The 14,209-nt window shown below is 27.7% G+C and overlaps 1 protein-coding gene across 2 annotated transcripts in view; it reads left to right on the top strand.

Moving 5' to 3' along the window:
* Positions 1–3,049: 3,049 nt before the first annotated feature.
* LOC108567426 (Ig-like and fibronectin type-III domain-containing protein 2) overlaps positions 3,050–14,209 on the top strand; it is a 59,951-nt gene continuing 48,791 nt past the window's right edge. The window contains exons 1-2 of one of the 2 annotated variants that reach the window (XM_017927890.1): positions 3,050–3,123; positions 6,209–6,226. In XM_017927890.1, coding sequence (XP_017783379.1) covers positions 3,072–3,123; positions 6,209–6,226 — 70 coding nt within the window. In that variant the 5' untranslated portion in view covers positions 3,050–3,071. The remainder of the gene's footprint in view (positions 3,124–6,208; positions 6,227–14,209) is intronic. The other variant, XM_017927891.1, reaches the window with a different exon arrangement.

The raw sequence follows: 14,209 nt of genomic DNA on the forward strand, positions 1-14,209 counted from the left end.
TTTCAAACAGTCCGAATTCATTATAGTCCGGACAAAATTTTAATACAAGTAAATATTATTTCTTTGTACAGTCAAGTCTTATTTTGTGTGGATTATTCTTTGTATCTATATTAAAACGACGATTATCCGGGTCTCAATTTATTGTGGTTCGGATTAACCGTGATCGCAGCCGTTTTAGTGTTTATGTTAAACAATAAAATTGTTCTACAAATCTACATTTCAGTAAATAATTTCACAAGAAAAACAATACAAAAAATTACAGATTAACTTTTAAAATCATTAATAATGTGTTTTTGTATATCAATACAGAGGTATTAAGTTTTTAAAGAGATGTTTGTATTAACCGTGCTTTTCAATTATTCGTGCTTTAACATTCCCGAAATACCGCGGATAATCTACGTTTTACTATATTTATTTTTTCGTTTAATCCGATTTCAAATAGTCCGGATTATTGGTGCATTATATATTAAATTCAAAGAAGACATCATCATTTTAGTCTAAAAAATTTCAATTAATGTATCTGTAATTAACGTATTACTGCATAATTATAATATAATCCCCCATTATGGATATTCAAATAACATAATGCACCGTTAATTCAAACTAATCGAAAGGCGATTATTTCTGTATATGTACAAACACTCACACAATCAATTATGTTCATTAAATCCGCTTCAACATTAGTATTATTATTTTTTTTCAGTATAATTAATTCGTAATGCTTACTTATGCAACGGCCTTACCTCGCTCTGCATACCCTAATTTGCTCAATACGTGTCAGTGTTTAACAATGCCCGGCATTCACAAAACGTGACTGACGTGCAAGCTTACCGAATTACTATTGATATATTGGATTACATTTCCTGTTCCTGACCACCGTCATTATTGCGCTGACAATGGAAAATAATTGTTTCGACGTAGAGTAAAAAAATATACATCAGACTTAACACACTACTCTACAAATTCATTAATGATTAAGTTGACTCTTGGTAATTAGTAATTTGATTACAATTAAATAATTAAATTTGCAATGTACATATGCTAATGTGTAATCAATTACTGTTTATAATTAACAAGCAATCAATTAAAATACATAATTAACAAGTAAATTGCAATTCAATTACTACAAATGGCTAAAAGACCTAAGATATTTTTAACTCCTTAAGTTGTTATGTCGTATATATTCGTCATAGTCTCTTATATTGCGGAGCCCTTATGACGAATATATTCGCATCATGATTTTACTTGGCATTCGCGTAATCGTTCCTAGTAATATTTACTATGTAGGAAACATAACTATGTACAAAACAAAACTCATTGAGTAAGATCTTGGTAATTTACAATTTGGATACAATTACATTGCAATTCAATTACTACAAAAGGCTAAAAGACGTAAGATATTCTTAACTCCTTAAGTTGTTATGTCGTATATATTCGTCATAGTCTCTTATATTGCGTAGCGCTTATGACGAATATATTCGCATCATGATTTTACTTGGCATTCGCGTAATCGTTCCTAGTAATATTTACTATGTAGAAAACATAACTATGTACAAAACAAAACTCATTGAGTAAGATCTTGGTAATTTACAATTTGAATACAATTACATTGCAATTCAATTACTACAAAAGGCTAAAAGACGTAAGATATTCTTAACTCCTTAAGTTGTTATGTCGTATATATTCGTCATAGTCTCTTATATTGCGTAGCTTTTATCAAGAATATTCGCATCATGATTTTACTTGCTATACGCGTAATCGTTCCTAGTAATATTTACGATGTAGAAACTCACTAATTAATCATTAAGTTTGATTTTGGTAATTTTTAATTAAATAATTTAATAATTAATACACGATTGCTAATTTGTAATTAATTATTGTTTATAATTAATAAGCAATCAATTGAAATATATAATTAACAAGTAAATGGTAATTCAATTAGACCAAATTACGTAATCAATTGTGATACAGTTTAATATGTAATAATTTTTTTTTGAATTACTTGGATAATTTTAAATTCTTCAAAAAAATCGTTTTACTTAAATATTTCGTCAAACTTATGAAAATTATAAAACTTTTTTAACTGTAAATTTTCTTTTGTATGAAATTCTTCAGATATTTTCATAATTATAAAAAAAATACATTGAGATTTTATCAAGACTAAAGACTAAATATAATAATTACAAAAATCGTCAGTGACTAAAAATTCAAGATTTCGTTTGAGTTGAACTAGGAAAGGTATTTTTTTGAGATCGTAGCAACAGGATGATACTTCTAGTTGTTTTATGTTTTGTTTATTTATGAGCAAACACCTTCTAAAACGCGATGCACGGACAAATAAAAGCTTAAAGTTAATGTAATCAGCAACGAAACTGATTATGGAAATAGGTTTAGCCCGGAGGAGAGGATAGAGCAAACCAAAAAATAAATTCAGAAAAGCGCGACGAATAATTGCGTTAACACCGAAAGCAAACGCCGTCCACCCTGATTACGTAATCGCGCATAATAACAATGCGGCGGTAGATTTGAAAATAATCCTTGCGGCCTCGAATTGAATATCATCCGAAAACAAAACAAAAAAAAAAGTGGTTCGCTGCTTTATGATGTGATTGCAGTCAAGGGTGGAAGGATCATAAAAAAGGCGTTCGCAAGGATTGGTTTAAAGGAAACAAAGTAAAAAAAAATATATGTGTGTAGTAAACTATGATCTAGACCCGATGTGTAAATATCGCTGAGGGTGGAATAAAAAAAAACATATAGAAGAGGAAGCGACAAAACGCTCAACCCCTTTTTGTTTTTCGTTGTTGTTGATGCTCCTCTTTTTTTTATTCTTATTCTCTCTATGTATTTCTTTCTCTTTCTGTGTATTTCCTGCGCCGGCCTGTTTATTGGATCTTTTTATGGCTCCTTCGTGGAGGAGATACGTAATAGGGATCTCCTTCGCTCGACCCACGTTTTGCTCTTTGTATTTGTATTTCTTTTCTTTTTTTTGTGTTTGTATTTCGCAACGTATAAAAATTTCATTTGATTATGCTTTTGTTGCAGGATAAAATAAATATTTCACCTGCAGGATGCCGGACGTCGTTTGGGTTTTCCTGCTGGCCCTATGGCCATTCACCTTTGGTAAGTTTGCTTTACTTTTCCACAACCCACTTCCCAACATATTTACATAGGATTATGGGCTGCGAAACAAAGCAGGCAAAAATGCAAAAATTTTCTGCTTTAGTATTACTACTAACTGCGCGTGTATTCTGAAATACACAAAGGGCCATAATTATCATTACCAGCGTTTCTTTTGGCCTAACTCATTTTTTTTATTACCACCGGATTATTTTCACCTACGTAAACACAAAACTCGAAGTAATTATATTGATTTTTTGTTACATATTTACATTATTACACTTATATAAAATTACAACGCAGTCATAATATTCGTTATATCTCCTTTTTATAAGTAGTATTTCGTATTATGGGAACATTAATGGAAGTAACTAAATGTAGTAATATGTGATAGCAACTGTCAATGGAAACGTCAATAAACTTAGATTACATGAAATCCACTGGTTGGTACGCCTGAAGAATTTATGTCATGTCATACATAGTGTGGATGCACCATAAAAATGAATGAAATATAAAATACAGGTATCCCCCTACTTACGAACTAGTTCTGTTCCATTGCATTTATTCGTAAGTCTGGGGAATTTTAAAAAAATCAAAATATACTTATGTATGCTAAGACTTTATCATGGTTTTTTCTTTTTTTTGTTGAATTCTGTATTACTGACTGCATAAATTTGAAAATATATATTAAAATAAACAAAATACTTACTTACAAATACTTTTCAATGTAGACATCACAATTATTTAATAAAAAACGACAAAAGAAACAAATGCAACAAATCCAAAAATATTATATTTTATTAAAGAAATTATCAATGTATGTTTGGACAGTTAAATTTTTTATCACTATATATCTCCTTGTAAAAAGGATAGAATTTTGTTCGTAAGTCCGGGAGTTCGTAAGTCGGTGGATATGTATATAATGAAATAGTAGAAACTATATTTGTTAGGAACACTGCAGTCACTTATGTAAGACATACTCGTTATACGTAGATAATCGAATTGTAGTAACATTAATGAAAGTAACTAAATAGCAACTGTCAGTTACACTGTCAACAGAAAAGTCAATATACACTAGTACCAATCCCTGAAATAAAAGTATGTGTCATCTCTTACACAGTTATTCACATCATAAAACTGAATGCAGTATACATCTAAATTAAATAGTAGAAACTCTTTTTGTTAAAAGATTTTAGAAATAATCTTTTCAATTTTCTTTTTGATAATTTGGAAATTTCAAAATTATGTATTTACTAAATAAAATATTGAATTATAAGAAAATAAAGGTTGTATAATTTTGAAATTTCTAAAATTAACAACTTCAATTGTATATAAACATAATATAATATAAATTACAGGTTAAAAAAAACCATTGAAAAAGATAATTAGATTAAAATAATTTTTAAAATTACAAAAATAATTGCTTTAAATTTGCTCTATTAAAACAAAAATTAATTGTTGTCAGAGAATATGTTTCATATGTATATTTTTTTTTCATTGGGAAACTGGGAATATCAGTAGATAAAATTGGCAATTATATGTATTAAATATGCATCAATAAGTTTAATAACAAAATGCAGATCAATATTTTCTCTTTGTGCCGTTTTGCTTGTTTTATTTTAAAGCCTTTTCGCAGTTATTCATTCGATATGATCATTAAAAACATCAATGTGAATTAAACCAATTTATTAGTTATTACGTCGAAAAAGCAAAGTTCATTCGATGTCGAATACGGTATTAATGCAAACAGTGTTTTTTTTTAATAATATCACAGTTTCAGTTTTTATTTGTTTACTTCGAACATCATGAAACTGAAATATTTATATTGTTTCGTTTTGTTTATTTAATTAGTAAGAATTATAATGTATAATTAAGAATTAAAATGTAAAATTGTAAACATACAATTAAATATTGGGTGAAGAAAAATGTTCTGAGCGTTTTGTCCCATACACCGAGCTTCTCCGTGAGACCAGTCTTATGCAAATGGTTCCAAACGGTTTTCTGGTTAATCTTCAGTTCCTGGGCAATGGAATAAGTGCTCGCATGCTGGTCCGATTTTATCGGTTGGCCGACCAGAGCCTGTCTCATCTTTGACGTCCATATTACCAGAACGGAAGTATTGGAACCAACGCTTTACTGTTGCATTCGATACTGTATAGGGTCCATAAACATCACAAGATTTTTTGGCCACCTGCTCCGCTTTTCCCCTTGCTCGTACTGATACAGAAGAATGTATCAAATTTTCTCTTTTTTACCTTCATTTCGGAACGCTCTAACACACTACTGAATTCATTAAACAAAAAACTGTCAAATAACTTTTATTAAAGCGTTATGTTGCCTTTAAGTCGTAGTATAGAATGTTAAGATGCAATGTATACATCGTGAGATATGGTCCACTATAGCCATGTAACCAAAACGCTCAGAACTTTTTACTTCTGGTGATCATTTTAATAGTAAATTTAGTTTATATTTATCAAAAATGCTAAACAAACGCTAATAGTGAACGAAATATTCCAGTTTCAGTTTTTACTTGTCATCAATCTGAAATATTTTCTTGTTTCTTTCAATATTAAATTATTAAGAATTATAAGTCTATGTTTTCAATATCAATTTTTTCTAAAGCTATTTTGTAAAAAAAACTTGTGAAACTTTATATAATAAATGTACTTCTGACGGTGAATATTTATTTCTGAGTATGGACAAACTTATAGAAAAGTAATTTTTTTTTTCAAAAATTCGAAGTGAAAGCAAATAATGATTGTTTTTAATAATCTGAACGATTATTGTTTCAATATTATTTTTTTAAGTATTATAAATCAATGTATTAAATATCATTTTTTTCCAAAGCTGTTTTGTAGAAAACTTTGGAGAATCAATAGAATAAATATACTTCTGATTATTAGTATTTCTGTCTAAGTTTGTGCATATTCACAGAAAACTAACTTTTATTATTCCATTATTTTTTCCAAAACGTAAATTAATTTTCATCATTTTATGACTCTTATTGAAACCATGAAATAAGTTAATTTATTTTAATCATTTATTCAAAAAACGTATATTAATATATTAATTGTTTCCATTATTTCAGGACTTTCAATGAAACAAGGTAAATGGTTTTTATGACTTTTAGAAAAACGTATATATATTTTCACCATTCCTTGTAAAACGTGTATATTTTTAATATTTCCATCATTTCATTCACAAAATAATAGTTTACATTTCATTAAAAAGTTTTTTTTTTAAGAAATCTTTAATTCCTATACTTTTTTCTTCTTCTAAAATTGCCAATATTTTCAAATTTATTAACCAAAAAAAATTATGAATGCACACTTTGCTGTACTTTAATTAAAAAATTGATTATATAATGAAAAGCAAAAAAGATGAGTTTTTTTTTGTGTGTGAATATTTGAATATTTTTTTAAAAACCGCTTTTTTAAATATTTTAATTGCGTAGCAGATTTGCGTTTTTATTTTTAAATTATTTTGTTTGTCGTCTAGTTTGATTTAAACTGAAGTAATTAGCATGCATACACATCTTTTTTTTTGCATGGGTTGGAACACCCCGAAGCATAAATTAAAATATAAATCTGGCTCATATTTCCTGCATTGATTAATCTCTTTGTGCTTGCTGTGTGATTTGTGGATGCGCCCCAATTTTGATTTGTTCACAATTCTGTATATAAATATATGTTTTTTTTTACATTTATTTTCGCGGATTTCACTATTTCAAAACGTACTACAACGATAGTCGTAGTAGTCGATGGTAAATGCTTGATACTGATTAAAGCGATCCGCACAAAGATAGGAGTTTGTTGGGGGTGAAAGGGCGTAGGGGGATTTGTATGTGGGGGAATCCACCAAAATGCGCTGACCTCGAGCATTCAACTTAATGGATTAGAGTCAAAGGTATATATGCCGGATCAAGTACATCGGTTACTCCTTGGTATTGTGCTTTCTAAACAATTAGATATCTCGGAGGGCTTTACCTGCCTAAGATATTGTTTCAGCCCTGTTTAATTAAGCCTAATAGTAAAAGCTATTACTATGAATAAACATTTCGGATCTATTGATTATCCTTCTAAGACTATGGTTTAGTCTAGTATTCTCTGAAAATTGTTCTATTTACATATTCTAAAAGATCTTTTATTGAATTCATAAGGTATAAAGACTGTATAATCTGGAAGTTACGAACATTGAAATTCCGGAGAAAATAATTGTTACTAATATTTTGTATATCTACTTGTTATGATATATTGAAGGTGCCACTGATAATAAAACTTTGATATTGCGAAGTCTGCAATGTTAACCAATATATGACCAGAAATTACTTAAAGAAGACAATTACATGGAACAAATTAGTTAATAAAGTTAACCAGATGGAAATTGTTGAATATAGATGATAGTTTTTCAATTGAAGAAACCTTAGTTGGCAATGAAGACCAAGTAAATGAAGACGAATTTAAAGAAGTTCTTGTAGAAAAAAAATGTTGTCTACCAAAAATTTAAAAAGGTACTTAAATGACTTTAAAAACGTTACATTAAATGATTTTTTTTGTGAAAATCATCCTGATTTAGATAGAAGTGTTATTGTTAAGTGAAAAAGGCAAGAAGTTAGACATAAAGTCATCCAGATGGAATTTATTGAATACAGAAGAAGACGGTTTTTCCCTTGAAGATTTAGAAAACTTTAGATAGCAACGAAGACAAAGAAAATAAAGACGAAATAAAAAGAAGTTCTTGTAGAAAAAATGTTGACTACCAATAATTTAAAAAGGTGCTTAATAAATGACATTAAAAACGTGACATTAAATGACATTTTTAGTGAAAATCATCCTGATTTAGAAAGAAGTGTTCTTGTTATGTGAAAAATGCAAGAAGTTGGACATAAAGTTATCTAGATGGAATTTATTGAATACAGAATATAATGGTTTTTCACGGGAAGATTTAGGAAATCTTAGTTAGCAATGGAGATAAAGAAAATTAAAGAAGTTCTTGTAAAAAAAATGTTGACTACCAAAAATTAAAAAAGGTTCTTAAATGACATTGAAAACGTGACATTAAATTAATTTTTTAGTGAAAATCATCCTGATTTAGGAAGAAGTATTATTGTTAAGTGAAAAAAGCACATATGATGAACTTTAGACTCATATTTGAAAATGTGATTTAACTGTGATAGTTTAAATTAACTTTGAAGTAAACTTTTCTTTGTTTGTAACAAAAAACTTTACAAAAGGTATATAACACCCGAGAAATTATCCAAATTAATCCACTAAGCAAAAGGTGATACTTTATCAGTAGAAGATTTAGAAAACTTTAGTTAGCAATGTTTGTCTTCATCTTCTTCAAAAAGAATGTTAATAATCAAAGATATAAAAAGAAACTCAAAACGTGTATTATTTATAATAAAAATGATTCTGATTTAGGAAGTAAAAGTGTTAAGCGATCAATGTTAAATGCAATAATTCCGTATAGACAATTGTTAAATGAAATTGAAAAAGGCATACATTTTTAACTTTAGACTAATATTTTAAAATTTGATTTAACTTTGTATGTAAGTTTACTCTTAATCAAACTTTTTCTTTGTTCGTAAAAAAAGTTTTTCATTTTCGTTTCTTTCTGACATTCTCACATTTGAAATCATAGTAATTTCTTGGAATGCATACAATTCGTTAATCGAGGTAAGACTGTCTTTTTATTAAATTTAAAAATCAGTCAATTGGAATTAACTTCAACAGATTTTAAAAGGAATCAATTAGAAAGAAATATATGAAAAAATATTACATTTTAGTGTTAAATAATCCAGTTTTTTGTATTTGTTTTTTATATATTTATATTTTATTCAATCTATTAATTCTAATTAGATTTTATAATTAATTAAAATAATTTGTTGGACAGATAATACAAAATAATATATATAATATATACTAAACAATCTATTTTATTGTATTTTGATCAACAAACTAGACAAATAATATATTTTGAAATAATCAATCTAAATAAAATTAAACAAATTATTTATTCGTTGCTTTTCATTCAATAAATAATATATACACAAATAAATCTACTAATTCTAATTGATTTTATATAACAAAAATAGATTATACTGAAAAATAACAATTTAAACTATAATTTATTATACCAAATTGAATTTCCCGTCATTCTACATATATAGTCTTAGGTAAACACACACACACATTTACAGCGACAGTTCTTGTTTTTAAAGAAGTAGACTTGGTCCTCTTTTTATGCGGTTTTTGTTTCAAGAAGCATTTTTTTAAATAACTATTTTAGGCCATTTTGACACGTTTTGACACAAATTGGAAAACCATTTCATCGAAAAAGATGATAATTCTGAACGAGAATTCAAGTTTCAACGCGAGCTTCAGAATTGCATTTCTGGATATCAGGAATTGTACAAAAAAAAATAGCAAAGCCATCGCAAAGTTTAATGACTCATTATATTGTCAAAGGGAAAAAATCAACATGCGAAGTTGAGACTAATTTTACTTGTGAAGAATCATTATCTTCAGGACATAGATCTGATATGCTGACTATCTCTTCTAGTGATAAAATTGATTTCAAACCATTTCACAAATTATGCCGAACATTTTCATAATAATTCAAAAGAAAAAAATATGAAGAAAGATTAACTTTCATAAAAATTTTCTGTATTTTTTTGTAAAATTTTTCCGTATAAATTTAGAAGGTATATGTTAAGATTATATTTTACTGAAATGTAATAAACTTGTCTATGATTGTTAACGTTTTTATAAAATTATGAATAAACATTTCAGAAAGAATATAGTAAGACTAATTATTTTTCTGAAATTTAATAAACTCTTTTTTATGCGATTTTCGGTATATTGTAACTCATTGATTTAGTTTTATGCGGTTTTAAAAAAATATGGAATCTATCCTTTATTTTTATACGTGTGTCTAGTCCTTTTTTGTGCGATTTATTTTTATGCGTTTTCCTGTGGAACGTATCTACCGCATAAAAAGAGAACCAAATGTATCTTGATGTTAAAGTATGTACAAACTACAAAGTACTAAATAACTTAACCAACTTAAAAAATGCTTAAAATGTATAACGTTATTACTCATGAAATCCATGTGAAGTTATTTACCCTATAATAATTAAGGCTATTGTCCTTTAAGAATTTATTACAATGCTTTATAATTAATTGCGAATGTGTACCAACTTAATAAAGCAATGACAATGAAGAGTTTATTTTCTTTATTATTATATGTACCGACTTGAATAATGAATCATATTATTTCGAAGTGCCTCGCATAGTGCGGCTTTGATCAGTCCGGATTCAGTACAGTTTGAAAATTTCAATAGAAAACCAAATAAAAATAAATTCTAATAAATTAGTACAGAACATTATTATTTTTACATAAATTACTGTCTTTTTCTATCTATACTGTTTAGACTCTTTTTGTGTAGTTTATTTTTATGCAATTTTAAAGTCCTCGATTAGTCCGGATTCAAACAGTGATATTAGCGAAACGTGAATAATCAATATCACTATACCGCATTACCTCGCATAGTACGCTTCCAACAGTACGGAAAAACTAAAGTTTAAATCAGTAACATAAAAATTAAATCTATTCTTGTCTATATTGGCAAGTCTCTATTTTTTTGTAATTCATTTGCTGCAGTTGTAGCGTTCTCGATTAGTCCGGTTTCAAACAGTAATATTAGCGGAGCCCAATATTCAAGGATTTGCTTGAATTAATATTTATGTTAGAAGTAGTTTATCATGTTTGCAATTAGCTTTAGATTAATAAATAAATCTACTTATTATCATTGATTTTGTACAACAAAAATAGATTATTCTGAAAATATCAATTTAAACCATAATTTATTATACAAAATTGAATTTCCCGCCATTCCACATACATAGTAATTCTTAGGGGGACGAAAGGTAAACACACACAAAAAAAATATACAGCGGCAGTCAATAAAAAGGTCGTTTTGTATGCGGTCAAGACTGAATAACAGGGTGCAATAAAAAATCAAGTTCCGGGAAAGTTACGACGGTCGGAACGGAAGGAGCGAAGAGTTGAATAAAAAAAAGGGACGATGGTTTAGGGCTATTTATGGATTTCGTGCGGTTCGCCTGCAGCAGGATGGTTTATTAAAAGCGGAAGATTGAAAAGTTTTCTTCGAAATTAGTTTCGCGAAAGCATAACGCTATGAAATTTAAAAATAAAATAAGAAAATTAAAATAAAATAAAAAACGCATTAAGGGTTTGTATTAATGTTTGGGTGTGGGTGAAACATTGATTTCCCTTCAAAGGACATTGCTTTATCTCATTGTTTCCAGAGAATATTCATTGTCGACGATATCTTAATACACACTGCAATGCACTCGAATCAAATTTGTTCAAAGTTTGTTATTAAGTCAAACATAGGTTTTGCTTTAAGGGATTATTGCATCGTCTAATAAATCTCAAAATATCTATAAAACTTTCATACAAATAATTTACTAACAAATATATTTTTTTTTGTTATCATTACTTATTTTTTAGTGATGTAACTTTGACAGATTTGTCTGTACGATACTTTTATCATTGAAATAATATAATCAAATAATTTCTGATACAGTTTAGAAATATTCTACCTCAAAATAGAAATTATTATGTAAATTTTTGTACTATCCTTTTTTTTAATTGACCACCTAGGATTAGAACCATAACGCATGTAAATAATAAAACGAATCAAATTGCTGCAAGTGAGTAATGACGTCGGTAATAGGCTGCACATCATGTGCAACCCTATTACATATTACTAACATCTATCAGGAGTCCCGGCTAATATCCGTATCTGTTGGTAACAATGATTGTTAATTTATAACGCTATAATTGCATTCGTGCGGTTGGCAGGACATTATTCGAAATGCCATTAAGATTACTAATGTTTCACATCGCATGGTAATCACCTTAAACACCGTTCACGCAACCCTCGATTATTTACTTTTTCGATAAAACTCCGTAAACGCCATCTATATATTAATGTTTGCATTTCAGAACAGTTTTATGACAGTTTTAAATGATTTTATTTTTTTTAGATTATTTTTTTTACTATTTTTTTTAATTGAAATTACTTGTTATTATTCTTAAGGATAAATCTTTTAAGGATGCGGAATTCTTGTACTTAAAGATATTTTAATTGATGAATATTAGTAGTTAATTTATTGCATCACTTAATATTACAAATGTTTTTGCTTTAGTTTTTTTTCTTTTTTTTTTAAATGAAATTATTTATTATTATTTTTAAGCATAAATCTTTGAAGGATTAGGAATTATTATTCTTAAAGATTCTTCAATTGACGAATCTTAGCAGTTAATTTACTTTTTCTTTAATTTTCTACTATAATTCTTAATGATATATCTTTTAAGGATGATGAATTCTTCTTTTTAAAGGTATGGATATTGCAGATTCTTAGTAGTTGATTCATGTTTAAGATGTATACAAAACACAATTATGACAACTATAAAAGACCAATAACTTAAATTTAGTACTTAAGAAATTTAGGTCAGGTCTCTTGATTTATTTATGAGAATGTGGACTTCTTATTCTTAAAGATGTTGAAATTATTAAGTCTTTAGAAAGAAGAGTCCCATTTAAGCAGTGTTAAATTCAATAACTCCGAATAGACTGATGAAATGAAATGGTAAATGGTAAATGAAAGTAGAAAAGACACAAATGATTAACTTTAGATACATATATTTACTTTGTATGTAAATATGACGAATTCTAGTACTTAAAAATATTATAATTACTGAAATTGAAAGCAGTGAATTGATTGTATCAATTGTATACAAAATACAATTATGAAAACTTTATAAAATCAATAACTTACATTTGTTACTTATGAAATTTGAGAGAAGGCAAGGATGTGCAATTCTTGTTCTTAAAGATTTTGCAGTTATTGAGTATTACTAGTTTGTGTTAAATTGATGTTAAAGTAAGTACAATCTACAAACTGTTGTTTAAAGTTAACTACAACAACTTAAAAAACTTGAAACTTATAACTTAAAGTATTTACTCATGAAATTCAAGAGAAGGCATTGAGATTAAAAAAATATTTGTTGTTAAAATTGTTCATAACTCTTTCATAATTAAGAATATTGTCTTTTAAGAAATTTATAGAGAATGAAAAATTCTTGTTCTTGAAGTTGCAAATGTTGAATGTTAACAACTAAAGCGTTTTGTTAAATTAGTAATGAGGGTACGTACAAACTACAAAGATTGTTACAGCTCCAATGCGAAAGTGTACCAATTTGAATAACAAATCTCACTATACAGCAATACCTCGCATAGTACGGTTTCAATCAACGCTGATTCACTACGGTTTAAAAATTTAAAAACTAAATTTTAGTGAGCAAAATAAAAATAAATTCTAATAAATTAGTACACAAAATAATTTTTTTATGCATAAATGATCGCTGTTTTTCTTTCAACCGTTAAGTCTCTTTCTGTGTAGTTTATTTTTATGCAATTTTAAAATCCTCGATTAGTCAATATCACTATACAGCAATACTTCGATTAGTACGACTTCAATCAGTGCAGATTCACTAGAAAATTTGGAAATTAAACTAAATTTAAAAATTCGGCAAAATAAAATCTATACAAATACTTTATAAAATTATTATTTTACCTCTATATTTATTGTTTATATTTTTTATGCAGTTTTAAAGTTCTTGTTTAGTCCGGTTTTCAACACTAATATTAATTTTTGAATCCGTACTGTGCGAGGTTTTGCTTATATTCGTATTAATATTAGAAGAAGTTTTTTTTCTGTTGGCTTATGAACTTATTTACAACAAAATGTATTTAAAAATTATTGATAAGTTACTTGGCAAGTATCATGTAATAATTAACAATTTCAATCACTTTAAATGCAATTGCACTTAACAATTTCACAATTTTGCAGTGTCAATTTTTGATTCTCTCTGTATATTTTTTTTGCTGTCAGGTACGTGTTTTTTGATGCATGTACCAGCATGATGTTATGTGTTTCTTTTATGTGTACGTATTTTTTTGTTTCACATGTGTAGTTACGCCGTGCATACGCTC

This window comes from Nicrophorus vespilloides, unplaced genomic scaffold (assembly GCF_001412225.1).
Source record: "Nicrophorus vespilloides isolate i.1.1-1 unplaced genomic scaffold, Nicve_v1.0, whole genome shotgun sequence".
In the NCBI taxonomy this organism is placed as follows: Eukaryota; Metazoa; Arthropoda; class Insecta; order Coleoptera; family Silphidae; genus Nicrophorus; species Nicrophorus vespilloides.